General features: G+C 45.1%; 1 protein-coding gene across 3 annotated transcripts in view; it reads left to right on the top strand.

Annotated features, from left to right (window-relative positions):
• Window positions 1-13446, top strand: part of map2k6 (mitogen-activated protein kinase kinase 6) — a 164473-nt gene that overhangs the window by 125499 nt on the left and 25528 nt on the right. For all 3 annotated transcript variants that reach the window (XM_085963751.1, XM_085963752.1, XM_085963750.1), the window contains one exon: window positions 7718-7763. In XM_085963751.1, the coding sequence (XP_085819877.1) occupies window positions 7718-7763 (46 nt within the window). The remainder of the gene's footprint in view (window positions 1-7717; window positions 7764-13446) is intronic.

Genomic DNA, 13446 nt, shown 5'->3' with positions numbered 1-13446 from the left:
CCAGGTGGCCATTTTTGTTGCTGGCCGCCTGCCAGGACCTGCCTCCGCTCCCGTCCCCGGCCTCCTGACCCGCCCTCCCCCTGTGGAGTGCCGGCTGCGCTCCGTGAGCCTGGCACTTCTCTGGAGTGCCAAGCTCTTTTGCCGGCAGTCCGATCCCCGGTGGCCCAGCTGGGCCCTGGGTCGCACTGCGCAAGGCCCCTCCCCTTTAAGAAGCGAAGGAAGGCCTGCAATTCCGCGGCACCCCAAGAGGGAGGCGGGGCGTTTCAGTAGCAACCCGCTTCACTCTTAGGGCGCTACCACTCAATTTCAGCCGCGGGGGCGCAAATTTTTCAGGGTGCAAAGTTAGCGCCCCCGCGACTCAATTTCTCCCCCTTAGTGTTTTGGACTATTTATTATTTTGATGAAGAGAGCTTGCATTCTGACTCATACTCGGCTCATGACTATACCTTGGCCTTTAAGTGGGAAAGGGATTGCTTACTATCCAATTGCTACGGTGTTACGGAGCGCAAATAATCCCAAACTTTTTGCCGTTGATCATGCCTCTAGCCCTGAAGAACACCTCTTGCTTGCCAAACCGCTTCAAGCCATCTTTTAGTGGACTTACTTTCCCGTTCACCACTGTGGTGTTCTGAGCAGAGATCTGTGAGAGGGCCCCATGTCTTAAAACCTGTGTCAACACGAATTGAACAACTGCCTGACGAACTGAACCAAATTTGCCAGCGGTTACATCAGAAGACCGCTTGGAATGGACCTTGAAGTGAGGCTGGTTATCAGGTCCCAACATAGAAATAAGTGCACACTGAATCGCTGTACAAAAGAGCAGGACTGCCTTCCCCACTTAAAAAAAATAAAAATAGATTTTTTTTTAAATAGATTTAGCTCACTTTTTTTAGGCAAAGGTATTAAGGGATATTGAACCAAGGTCTGTAGATGGAGTTGAGATACAGATCAGCCATGATCTAATTGAATGGCAGAACAGGCTCAAGGGGCTGACTGTCCGCCTCCTGTTCCTAGATGGGGCTTGTCAAGGCTCGGGGAGAAGCTGAACCACACAGAAGGCAGGTCCCAAGTTCAATCCCAGGTCTGTGTTGGAGTTTGCTGATCTCTACCAGGGCACTGCCCTTAGCTTCAGAAGCCCCTGGGTTAAGGAAGGGAAAACCAGCTGAGGTTCCCAGTTCTTCCCACTCTCGAGTGACTATCAGTTGGAAGTGGAATCAGGTTTGGCTGCAGTGTCCTCTCTGGATGAATAGGCTGCTGGGACTCACTGCCGAGGGTCACGTGAATAATGGCCACAGGCTAGATAATGCAGGCTGACTGGGACTGGACCCCAGCAAGGAGTCAGTGCTGTCAGGGGAAAGGAGACATTTGATGGGTAACAAAAAAACCTGTCCTAAATTGCTGAGATGGGACTCGCGTGCTCTCTGTTGATTGCATCTTGTACTAACAAATGGCCCTTCCTGATTGGGCAGCAACACGCACCCACTTGGAATGGCTTAGAGTGTTCCCATAAAACGATGCCCTTATCTTAATTAATTTAGAATTTATTCGGTGTTTTTGCAATTGGATAGGGAAAATAAAATCACAAGATCGAATCAAGAGCAGTTCAGAAAATCAGAACAAAATAACTTTGGAAATAATTCAAAGCTATCTCCAAAGAGCAAGCGTGCTTGAGGATTGACAAAAGCGCAAAGGTTGTTGGCATAATGTAGAATGTTTGTAAATGCACTGAGTTGAGTGATAGCTGCTGAATTTATTACAGCTTTTACATAAATTACATTTATTGTGACCATCTTAATGCATCTCGTACTATGCAGTCATCCCACCGTGTGCACTGATTTGTATGTTGTTGTGTCATGATGCACAAGTTATAATCTGTTCTGTTATACATGCATGTTCCCTTTGGGTGCAGGGAGAGTGTATTCTGAGAGAAATGGAGAGAGGGAGGTGTTGCAATTTAGAAGTGTGTTTTACACTGTTGAAAAGAGAAATACTCGCACTTGCAGTAATTTAGACATAACTGGCCAGTTACTGCAGAGCTGTGACTTCAAGAGTTGTTTACCATTAAACTTAAAATGACTGTTTTTAAAAAAAAAAAAAAATGAAGGCTTGCATTTCTATAGCGCCTTTCATGACCTCAGCATGTCCCAAAGCACTTTACAACCAATGACGTACTTTTGAAGTGTAGTCACTGGTTGTAATGTGGGAAACACGGCAGCCAATTTGTGCACAGCAAGTTCCCACAAGCAACATCGTGAAAATGACCAGATAATCTGTTTTTAGTGATGTTGATTGAGGGATAAATATTAGCCGGCACACCGGGGATAACTCCCCTGCTCCTCTTTGAAATAGTGCCATGGGATCTTTATGTCCACCGGAAAGAGCAGACCGGGCCTCGGTTTAACGTCTCATCTGAAAGACGACCCCTCCGACAGTGCAGCACTCCCTCGGTATTGCACTGGAGTGTTGGCCTGGATTTTTGTGCTCAAGCCTCTGGAGTGGGACTTGAACCCACAACCTTCTGACTCGGAGGCGAGTGTGCTACCCACTGAGCCACAGCTGACGTGAAGTGAATGTGGCTTGTGTCTTAGTTTTGAAATACCTGCTCAAATAGATTATTTTGTGGAGAGATGCAATCCATTGCAGTGCATGGCTTTAGTTTCCTGTGTTATGTAACGGTATCTGTATGATGTTACACGGGCAGAGTCATGGGCAGATGCAGTGGGCCTTTTCATCAATTATTGCCCATTTAGATGCTGTTGCTATTGGAAATGATTTCTGTTGCTTGGCACATCATAACTCTGTGGTGAATAAAGATCCACTTCAAAAACACTCAACTGCTGCAGATCTACTCTAATCTCTCATTGCTCAGGGGTAGCCTGGGATTTACTGTGGTCTGGCTACTATCTAAATTTACCCCTCACTGTGATGTAGTAAAATTCCTGAAGCGATACAGAACATGACTGACGAGGTAAAAGCATTACACAGCTTACGGACACTAAAAGATATAAAATTAGAATAATTTGTAAGCTCATACCTACCACTTTACAAAACGTGAAGATGCAAGTAACTTTGTTCTTCCATCTAACAATCTCTGATGTTCACCATGGTCCAGTCCCAGCAATAGAAACATTGCTGCCATACAGCAAAATTACTGAAAAAATAGATCACATGACTGATAGGTGGAAATATTACTAATTTTACTAGTGTTGAAATAATATTTGGAATACTATTTACCTACCATTTTACAAAACTTGCTTAAGATATAAGTAAATTTGTTTTTTTTCCTGAATTCTCGGTTATTTACATTATATAAATACATATTTTCTATTGTGGATTTGCAGTATTTCTTTAGCGATGCAAATACTTTTCTTTATTCTTCACTACTCCCTCCTCGAAGCCTTTGCTTCATTGTTTACATGACTATAAACAATATTTTCTCTCCCTATATTGGATTGGTTGTACCTGCTGAAGGAGTGATTGGTGCCACAGAGGCAGGGAGATTTTTTCCCCAGCTATTGTGTCTTCAATGACCAGTCCTGGCGGAGTGACCCCGGCCGCAATGTCCAGAGCACTTCGTAAATGTCTTCCTCAGTGATAGGAAAAAAAATCTGTTCGCTCAGCGTCTTTATTTAAGGGCTGAAAGTGTTTTTCCCCAGTGCTGGTGCCTCCAGTTATTTATTTAGACATTTTCTGTCTGGCTGTCGTAGCATACTCTCTGAGAATTGTAGTTCTATAAGGAGCAGGTTGCAAGACTACAACTCCCATGGTGTGTTTTCTCTCTCTTCATTTTCTCTATTTTTCCCTCTGCCTCATTCCCCCCCACCAACTTGCATTGAATGTAAGTGTATTTTATTGGTCAAAATTTGACCCTACAGACTGTATAGAAAGCAATATTTACAGAGTCACAACCCTTCCACCTAGTACTCTGTAGATAAGTGGTTGCTAAATTCAATTTAAATGCTGCTGAATTCGCAATCTTGCTGTGAGATACGACATGGTGAGCCTTGTGACTGGAAATCTAACTCGGTAAGGGCTGATTGGGAATGTTGAAGGTGAGGTACATTGCCAGTCAGTGTCGGAGGTGAGTTTCTAGACTGAATCTAATCTGCCCTGTTGACACTGTGACATAAGAATATTTGATGGTGTCACTGTTCCCCACATAATAGGAACATAATTAATGTATCCAGAGGCACTATTCATGTTCACGTCTTTCGAAGGCCGGATGCGACTGAAGTGATGGTGGTTGCTGTGATTCACAGAAGCCCGTGACGGTTTTTCATGAATGTGTTCGAGGAACCTAGCTCGGATTCAAACACAGTTTGTTGGAGAGACGCAACTTAGAGAGCTGAGGGATGCTGTGTGATGCAGGTGCAGGATGTGTGTTGTGTGCGCTTCCTTGACTATTGGCACGGAATGACCTGACTGGTGCAGGAAAGGAAATGATTTGTGGTGTCATAACTCCCCAATCCCATTACAACTGGCAGCCTTGTAATATGTGTCACCATTGATGATTTTCCCAAAGTTGGGCAGGAAATGAGATTGGATTGTTTCCTGCCTGGAAATGGTGGATGATCCAGAGTCTTGAATCAAAGGTCATGTAACTTGGATTAAAAATAATTTTGTTCAAATGCATGAATCAAGTCATAGTCATTCTGCTCGATTGAAAGTCGTCATTTTCCGTATCGGTCCTTATTTTAGCTTAGAGAGGATGTGTGCTAATTGCGAACGTGTGGGTCAAGGAAAATCCCCCGCTGAAATATCTCTGGCTGCCTTGCAACCGAATTGCTGTATTTTTGCCTGTATCTTTCCCTTTTATATCCTCACTGTTGCCTCCTATAGGCAGGGGACCTGGCTGCTCTCGATCATGAATGTCGGCGACTTGTCAGTCGTGGCAACAGGATATGTTGGATTAGTTATTCTCTTTGCTCCCTTATATCTTGGTCTCAGTTCTTCATGTTCATCTCCTCATTTTAAGCTTCCAGCTCGTTTTGATGAGGTTTATTGTCTTCGATCATCCAATCGAACTTTTTTGCCTTTTTTTCTGTTGCTTGGGGTCTGTTTTCTGTGACACTGAGAATAGTTTCTGGAGAGTAATTCCATTCATCTTAATCTAGGGATGTTTTATTTGTAGTTTCCTTTGGGATTTAAAAAGTTGTTTGCAAACAAGTATGCCCTTGGTAAAGTGTATGCTTAAAAAAGGAAAGCACTTGAAATGGGATTGAATTATTCTACCTTTGAGTTGAAGTTGGTCTTTCAAGGCACTATTCATAGTTCAGATTTTTGTTCTGTTGTAAAGGTGGGCACTCAGTATGACGGCCTGTTGTGAAATGCCTCCATTTGTTCGTGGGATGGTCTGGGAGACTAGTTGCGGGAATACGTGCTTTATGTACTGACACTACTGGTTAACATTAATGGCTTGGACTTGGGGGGGTGGTGGTGCAGGGCACAATTCAAAATTTGCAGATGATCCAAAACTTGGAAGTGTAGTAACCAGTGAGGAAGATAGTAATAGACTTCAAGAGGACATAGAAAGGCTGGTGGAATCGGTGGATACATGGCAGATGAAATTCAATGCAGAAAAGTGTGAGGTGATACATTTCGGTAGGAGGAATGAGAATACGAGCTAAATGGTACAATTTTAAAGAGGGTGCAAGAACAGAGGGACCTGGGGGTGTTTGTGCACAAATCTTTGAAGGTGGAAGGACAGGTTAACAAAGCCGATAATAAAGCCTATGGGATCCTGGGCTTTATAAATAGAGGCATAGTACAACAGTCAGGAAGTTATGCTGAACCTTTAAAAAACACTAGTCCAGCCCCAGCTGGAGTATTGAGTCCTATTCTGGGTACCACGCTTTAGGAAGGAAGTGAAGGCTTTGGAGAGGATGCAGAAGAGATTTACTAGGAAGGTTCCAAGGATGAGGGTTTACAGTTACATGGATAGACTGGAGAAGCTGGGGTTGTTCTCCTTAGAGCAGCGAAGGCTAAGAGAAGGTATTGACTTGGACAGAGAACTGGTTGGCAGACAGAAAGCAAAGAGTTGGAATAAACGGCTCTTTTTCCAAGTGGCAGGCAGTGACTAGTGGTGTACCGCAGGGATCGGTCCTTGGACCCCAGCTATTCACAATATATATTAATGATCTGGACGAGGGAACTAGATGTAATATCTCCAAGTTTGCAGACGACACAAAGCTGGGTGGGAGGGTATGCTGTGAGGAGGATGCCGAGAAACTCCAGTATGATTTGGACAGGTTGGGTGATTGGGCAGAAGCATGGCAGATGCAATATAACGTGGATAAATGCGAGGTTATCCACTTTGATGTCAAAAACAGGAAGGCAGATTATTATCTGAATGGCAATAGATTGGGAGAAGGGGAAGTGCAACGAGACCTAGGCGTCCTTGTGCACCAGTCGCTGAAAGTAAGCATGCAGGTGCAGCAGGCGGTTAAGAAGGCAAATGGTATGTTGGCCTTCGTAGCGAGAGGGTTTGAGTACAGGAACAAGGATGTCTTGCTGCAGTTGTACAGGGCCTTGGTGAAACCACATCTTGAGTATTGTGTGCAGTTTTGGTCACCTTATCTGAGGAAGGATGTTCTTGCCATGGAAGGAGTGCAGCGAAGATTCACCAGGCTGATACCTGGGATGGCAGGAATGACGTATGAGGAGAGATTGGGTCGATTGGGCTTGTACTCGCTGGAGTTTAGAAGAATGAGAGGGGATCTCATCGAAACTTATAAAATTCTAACAGGACTAGACAGACTAGATGCTGGAAGGATGTTCCCGATGGTCGGGGAGTCCAGAACCAGGGGTCTAAGGATAAGGGGTAAGCCATTTAGGACAGAGATGAGGAGGAATTTCTTCACCCAGAGAGTGGTGAACCTGTTGAATTCTCTACCAAAGAAGGCAGTAGAGGCCAATTCATTAAATATATTCAAGAGGGAGTTGGATATATATCTTAAAGGCTAAAGGGATCAAGGGATATGGGGAGAAGGCAGGAACAGGGTACTGAATTTGGATGATCAGCCATGATCTCATTGAATGACGGAGCAGGCTCGAGGGGCCGAATGGCCTACTCCTGCTCCTATCTTCTATGTTTCTATAAGATTGATAGAGGTGTTTAAAATCATGAAGGGTTTCGATTGAGTAAATAAGGAGAAACTGTTTCTAATCACTGAAGTGTTGATAACCAGAGGGCACATTTAAGGTGATCAGCAAAAGAGCCAGGGGCAACATGGGGGAAAACTTTTTTATGCAACGAGTGGTTAGGATTTGGAATTCACTGCCTGATAGGGTGGTGGAAACAGATTCAATAGCAGCTTTCAAAAGGGAATTGGATAAATACTTGAAGGAGAAAAAATTGCATGGATATGAGGAAAGAGCGGGGGAGTGGGACTGACTGGATTGCTCTTCGAAAGAGCTGGCGCAGACTGTGCTGTGCTATTCTGTATGATTCTATGGTCTTCGCTGCTGCCAATCACTGACCCAGAAGCCTCCAATGAAGAGCAGAGGTTAGCAGCATCCTTACCCAGACCCCCTGCCTAAAACTGATGTCTGCTCTTAAAGCTCTGACTTAAGCATGCTGCCTAGGTGCCGACCTTTGTAGTTATTCAGGATTTGATAGCCAGTCGACCAGCAAGAATCCAATCCCATCTACAGCAAATAATGAATAGAATTTCCACACGGCATTTCACTAACGTGACGTTCTCTCTTTCTATTACAGCCTGAAGAAAAATTCCAAAGACAGACCAACTTACTCTGAACTTATGGTAAGGACCTGGTGACTAATTCTTACAAATCATAAATTGTATTTCCCAATCTAAGGACTGGTTGCTATGTTGGACTTGTTTTGAATTTAGTTAACAGATTGGATTGAGGGTAACAAGGCTGGCGACCATCCCATATCCCGTTTAACTGCTGCATCTGCAGGGAATAACTGATTTTTCAGACAGTGTCTCATTTTTATGGGGGAATGCAGAGAGGATTAGGTGATGTTCTATATTGGGTGAGAAAAGCTAGAGTTTGCAAATATCATTTGAACGTATTATATTTCATTAAATGTAGGAGCTTCTGTTGGATTTTGTGTATGAATCAGTGGTGCATTTTCCTGCTGTTTAAACTGTGGGATGGTTATGTCTGCCTGTAGATAGGAAAGAAATGCCCACTGACTACACACTGGCTTAGTTGGCTCACTTTCCCATTGTTCACTGCGTGCCTACCAGTGGAATAAATCTTCAACAGAAACTATGGAAACAGTGGCCTCGAAATTCGATGGTGCCGCGCCCATTTTTCAGGTAACTAAGCATTCAATATGGCGGGTGAAGTGCGCTCATTACATGCCGGACGTGCGCTACATGCCATATTGATGAAGGCAGAGAAAGGGGCATCTGGGGCCTGCGCCTGAAACGGGCGTTGGGTCCTTTCCATACGCAGATAGGGGGGCCTATTGCCGGTTTGAGGCTCCCTTTGTAATATTGAGCTGCCCTGAACACAGCTAGTACCGGGGCTGGCAGTGTTTATGAAATCGTGGTCTAAATACGGCCTAACCAGCGGTCCTTGAAGGGACTGCTGGATGCCACCACCATAGAGAATAGTTAGCCTGAAAGTGGAGCCGCGAGGTGCAGGTTGGCGGTCCCTGCTCAGCCCCCTCTCTCTCCCAGTCGCCTCTCCCACTTTTCCCCACGGGCCTGAAATTAAAATCCTCTTCGCCAACGAGCTGCCTGGGGATGCCTCAGCAGGTGTTGGCAGCTCACCGACCTGATGTAAATGAGGCCCGAGACCCAATATTGGGTGTGCCTTGGGCCTAGGTGTTTCAGCGCAGCGAGCGTTCCTCATGCCTAGTTCGCACCGACCAGCGTACGAGAGTGAACCAACTTCTAGGCCGTGGTGCTAATACACAGAGTACATTTAAAAAACAAAGTAATTACCTTTTTTGTTTTTTGGAATTTGCGTAGCAGTCAGGATAGGTTATGGAATTGCTGGGAGTGGAGCCCACTATGCCAGTCTGCTCCATTCATTCGTTTGGGACCAGACCAGTGTTCCCTTTAAGCTGAGCGCGTGTGCGGCCGTGCAGTAATCTGCGAGATAGCGCACAGGCCGCTCATGAGCTTTTCCGTTTGAAATACCGCGCATGCGCAAAAATTTAAAGGGACCGCCCATTGAAATAAACAGGCCGCGTACAACGGAGCTAATTTAGAGGGAACATTGGACCAGACCGGGTCTTGGATCAATTCTGTGCCAATCCCAGCTCTGGAGTTCATCTTCCTTACTGTACAGAGGGCATGCCATTATCTGTGTGCACACTTCGGATAATCTGACCTTTATGTGCAGCAAGTGCCGTTATTAAGCCCCCCACAGCACTCTCAGGATTCCACAATTGTGCCAGAATTGTGTCTGAAATGCAGCAAGTGAAGGTATGAGGCTGAGCATTAAATGGCAGCGATAACATAATCAGTGTGAGTATGTTTCCTGCAGCTCACGCTGGTGTGTTTATAGCACTCTATTACTTCCTATTGCATCAGGGTCAGTGTGCAAAGTTCATTCCTGCTTGTGACCAGCAGCTCTCGGTCAGCTAACGATCAAACGGCTCACTGCCCTTGACCCCTCCCAGATATCCAGTGAGAATTAGTAACATGGCTGGTATTGTTGGTCAAAGGTGGGTGTGTGTACATAAATATGTATTAGCTGTTTTTGTAAAGTGCATCCTCACAAGCCTTGCTCCTACTGGAGTCTTTGTTCCAATGCTGCTGAACCTTGATTCTCTCCAGGAAGCAGCGATTTTTGAATTGAAGCTAAGTCGAATTTGGCAGCTGTGCCGACAGCTCCAGGGAGTTCTCTGGTTGTGCTGGGAGAGTGTACCCAGTTTAGTTGGTGAGCAGGGTGAGTAAGAGCAATTTGAGAGCGTGGTGTAGATCGTGAATGATTTTTTCGCTTTGAACTTAACTCTTGAAAAGCAGTGTTGTGATGAAAGCAAATAAGGTGACAATAGCGTCGTGACATAAACAAATCAGTGGCTTGCAGGAGTAGTCCTCGAGTGTCAGGAGACTGTGTGCAGGGATATGAGAGCGCTCCTTTGCTTGTTCTGTATTACAAGTCAGTCCAGATTAACTCTTTGTGTGCTGACTGCAGTTTTTTGCAATCCTCAACATCATGAACTCTGCGGAAGCAGCTTGCTGGACATTTCCACTGCTTTTTTATTTGGGAGCTGTTGGCACAATGGGTCAGAATTTGCTGTCAGAATAACAGCAAGGCTAATGCGCTCGCCGTTATTTATGGGTAAATGGCACAGCAACTTCAGGCGAGGAGCAGATGCGCGGTTAAATGTGACTGTCCAAAAGTTGCTGTCCGAGTTGCTTGGCGAAAACGGCATCTCGCCCTTAGACCCCTGCCCTGTTTTTTTTTGGAACTTGCTGTACTTGCTCATCAATTGCCCATTAAACTCGGCTCAGAAAGTTAAGGCTGTTCATTACAAGCGTAAGTACCCTTTTGACAATGTGATGAGTGTTAATGACTGCCAATCAACCTCTCTGGCAGAAAATTAACTATTCCAAGTGTGGAGTCGCATTCCTTCAGGTTTTGAATTTTTCGGGGAGATTTAAAAAATATCAAACTTAAAAAAAAAAGTCTTACTTTTCCTTTCTGTCTCTTTTTTCTCTCTTTCTTAATCCAATTTTTCTCTCCCTCTTTATTTCTCTTTCTGAACCTGATTTGACATTGAATTCACCCCCTTTAATTCACCCTCCTCAGTCCTTCCTGTGTTTATTTCCCAATCCTTAAATCGCATTGCTTAAGGAGATACCCCCTTAAATCGCATTGGTTAAGGAGATACCCCCTTAAATCGCATTGGTTAAGGAGATACCCCCTTAAATCGCATTGGTTAAGGAGATACCCCCTTAAATCGCATTGGTTAAGGAGATACCCCCTTAAATCGCATTGGTTAAGGAGATACCCCCTTAAATCGCATTGGTTAAGGAGATACCCCCTTAAATCGCATTGGTTAAGGAGATACCCCCTTAAATCGCATTGCTTAAGGAGATACCCCCTTAAATCGCATTGCTTAAGGAGATACCCCCTTAAATCGCATTGGTTAAGGAGATACCCCCTTAAATCGCATTGGTTAAGGAGATACCCTGTTGGTTGCCCTGTTCACTCTGGTCCCAGATGCCCTGTTTCCCTCGCTGCGCCGTTATCAGCTCGCACTTTCAGCAACTTTGTGGGCAAACATACTCTGAGCTGACGGGCGCAGGGCCAAGTCTAACTAATGGCAGACGCCGTGAGATGCCCTGCTACAGCAGAATCTTCCTGTTGTCTTGCCACCTCCTCAGTGGCATCTGACTACTTTACTTTGGGCAGCACATTCCCCTTGCGCAGTGCCAGGCAGCTGATTGTCTTTTTGAGCTTTAACCTTGTCTGATGATGTCGTTCACCTTGTTATTTAAATGTGGAGTTTGTAGAGAAGGAGGGGGCTTTGGTTGCCTATTTTAGATAAACCAATAGGGGTGGCACTGAGTTGCCCCAGTGTCACAAACAGAAAGGCAACTGTACAAGTGCCCCCTGCAAACTGAGCGAGGCACCGCTAATATAATGAATCCGAGCTTTCTAGATCGGGAGAGAGTCGCAGAGGTGCAGATCTTTCCACAAACCACAGTGCTCCTGCTGTACATTTGTTCTGCTGCCGACGTGTTTTATGGTTGATGCAAGTTCAGTCCTTGCGTGCTTAACTTTCAAATGTCATTGCATCAGTCAGTGAACTTGGAGTGAACCCAAGTTTAAAAATGTGCAACCTGCCGTGCCCAAGTTGCTCTCGGATGTCTTTCCAAGATTGTATTAAAAGTTTGGATAATGTTTTGCACCCTTCATTGTGGAAGTGAATCTTTGTACGTCGCTACTTCTTGTAACACGAACGGAATGTTAAGTGACTGAACCTCAGCTCTGGAATTCCCTCGCCGCCTCTCTACCTCTCCTCCTTTCAGAGGCTCCTTAAAACCTACCTCTTTAACCAAGCTTTTGGTCACCTGTCCTAATGTCTCATGTGGCTCAGTGTCAAATTTTGTCTTACAGTACTCCTGTGCAGCGCCTCGGGACGGTTTACTACGTTAAAGGCGCTGTATAAATACAAGTTGTTGTTGTTTTCCAAAGGATAGAAATTGTTTAAGAAAGAAAGAACTTAGATTTCTATAGCGCCTTTCACAACCTCAGGACGTCCCAAAGCGCTTTACAGCCAATGAATTATTTGCAAAGCGTGGTCACTGTTCTGCTGTAGGAAACGCGGCAGCCAATTTGTGCACAGCAAGCTCCCACAAACAGGCAGTGGGATAAATGTTTAAAATGATGAAATCAGCTAAGAACTTGACCGGAGGGTGTTGAGCATGTGTAAGATAGCATCACCAGCAGTGATTTCTACCCTCCAGTATTATTCAATCAAAAACAAAACGAACAGTTTCTTTCATTTTACCTTTGAAACCCAGCCACACTGACAGCGAGTAGATAATATGAAAGGGAGCCCGCCTCAGCAGAGAGAGGCTACATCTTAGAAACTGTGTCCTTCTGTGGTTCTTTTTCATTCCACATGATTGTAATCTGTATTAGCATTTTACCAGGAAAATATTGTTGCAGATGTCACAGGTGATAGAAAGCATGCATTATTTTTTTAATATAATAATTAAAAAGAACACTCTGTGCTGGGAGGAAGTGTATCCTTTTTCAAAATATGTTGACGTGTGGTCCCAAAGTGCAAGAGCAAAAATAGTTTCTGGAGACTTGTAGTTTGTGGTTACAGTCCCACTGCTGCCTGACACTTGGGTCCAGCCACCTTGCAGTCAGTGAAACCAGCTTCTTGTCAGAGGACCTTTCACCGAAATGGAGCCTTTTTCCTATATCCGCACCCCCCCCGCCCCCCCCCCCCTCGGCAGCAGAAAGGTAGAAGCTGCCGCGGTGACCCAGTCCCTCGTGTCTTGCCGCTTGCTATCTCCAGGGTAGCGTTGTAGGTTCGAGGTCACGCGGACATGGTCTGCCTATTTGTTCACCTGCCAGCAGATCGGAACGGCAGCTTGTGGGGTCGGAGGGGGTTTGCTGTAAAGAAGCCAGATGTGCAGTGGCCCTGAGGCTACGTTTAATTTCAGGATAGCTGGTTATTTTTAAGGCTGACTGAAATTTGGGAAGTACAAGGCTGCTGATCCTGACATTTTTGCAGACTTCCATCTGCAGGATTCCACGCAAATCCTTTTTGCAGAAATTTGTTTGCCTATTTTAGTGGAGTGGGATGTAGAGCAACACGCTTCCCTTACAGCACGAGCCCTAATGGGTCGATGCTGTTGGTCACGATGGGATTGGAATGTTTACCATCTATGCCTTCAAACCAGCGGATTAACATTAGGGTTGCTACAGACCATTTCCCGCACGCTAAAGTTCCCTTTAAGCACTGAATGTTTCATAGAGGGCGCAATTACTGCA

This window comes from Somniosus microcephalus, chromosome 21 (assembly GCF_052327205.1).
Source record: "Somniosus microcephalus isolate GS21.2 chromosome 21, FLI_Smic_1.0, whole genome shotgun sequence".
NCBI lineage: Eukaryota > Metazoa > Chordata > Chondrichthyes > Squaliformes > Somniosidae > Somniosus > Somniosus microcephalus.
The sequence above is the reverse complement of the archived record's forward strand: the minus strand, read 5'-3'. Positions and strand labels throughout refer to the sequence as shown.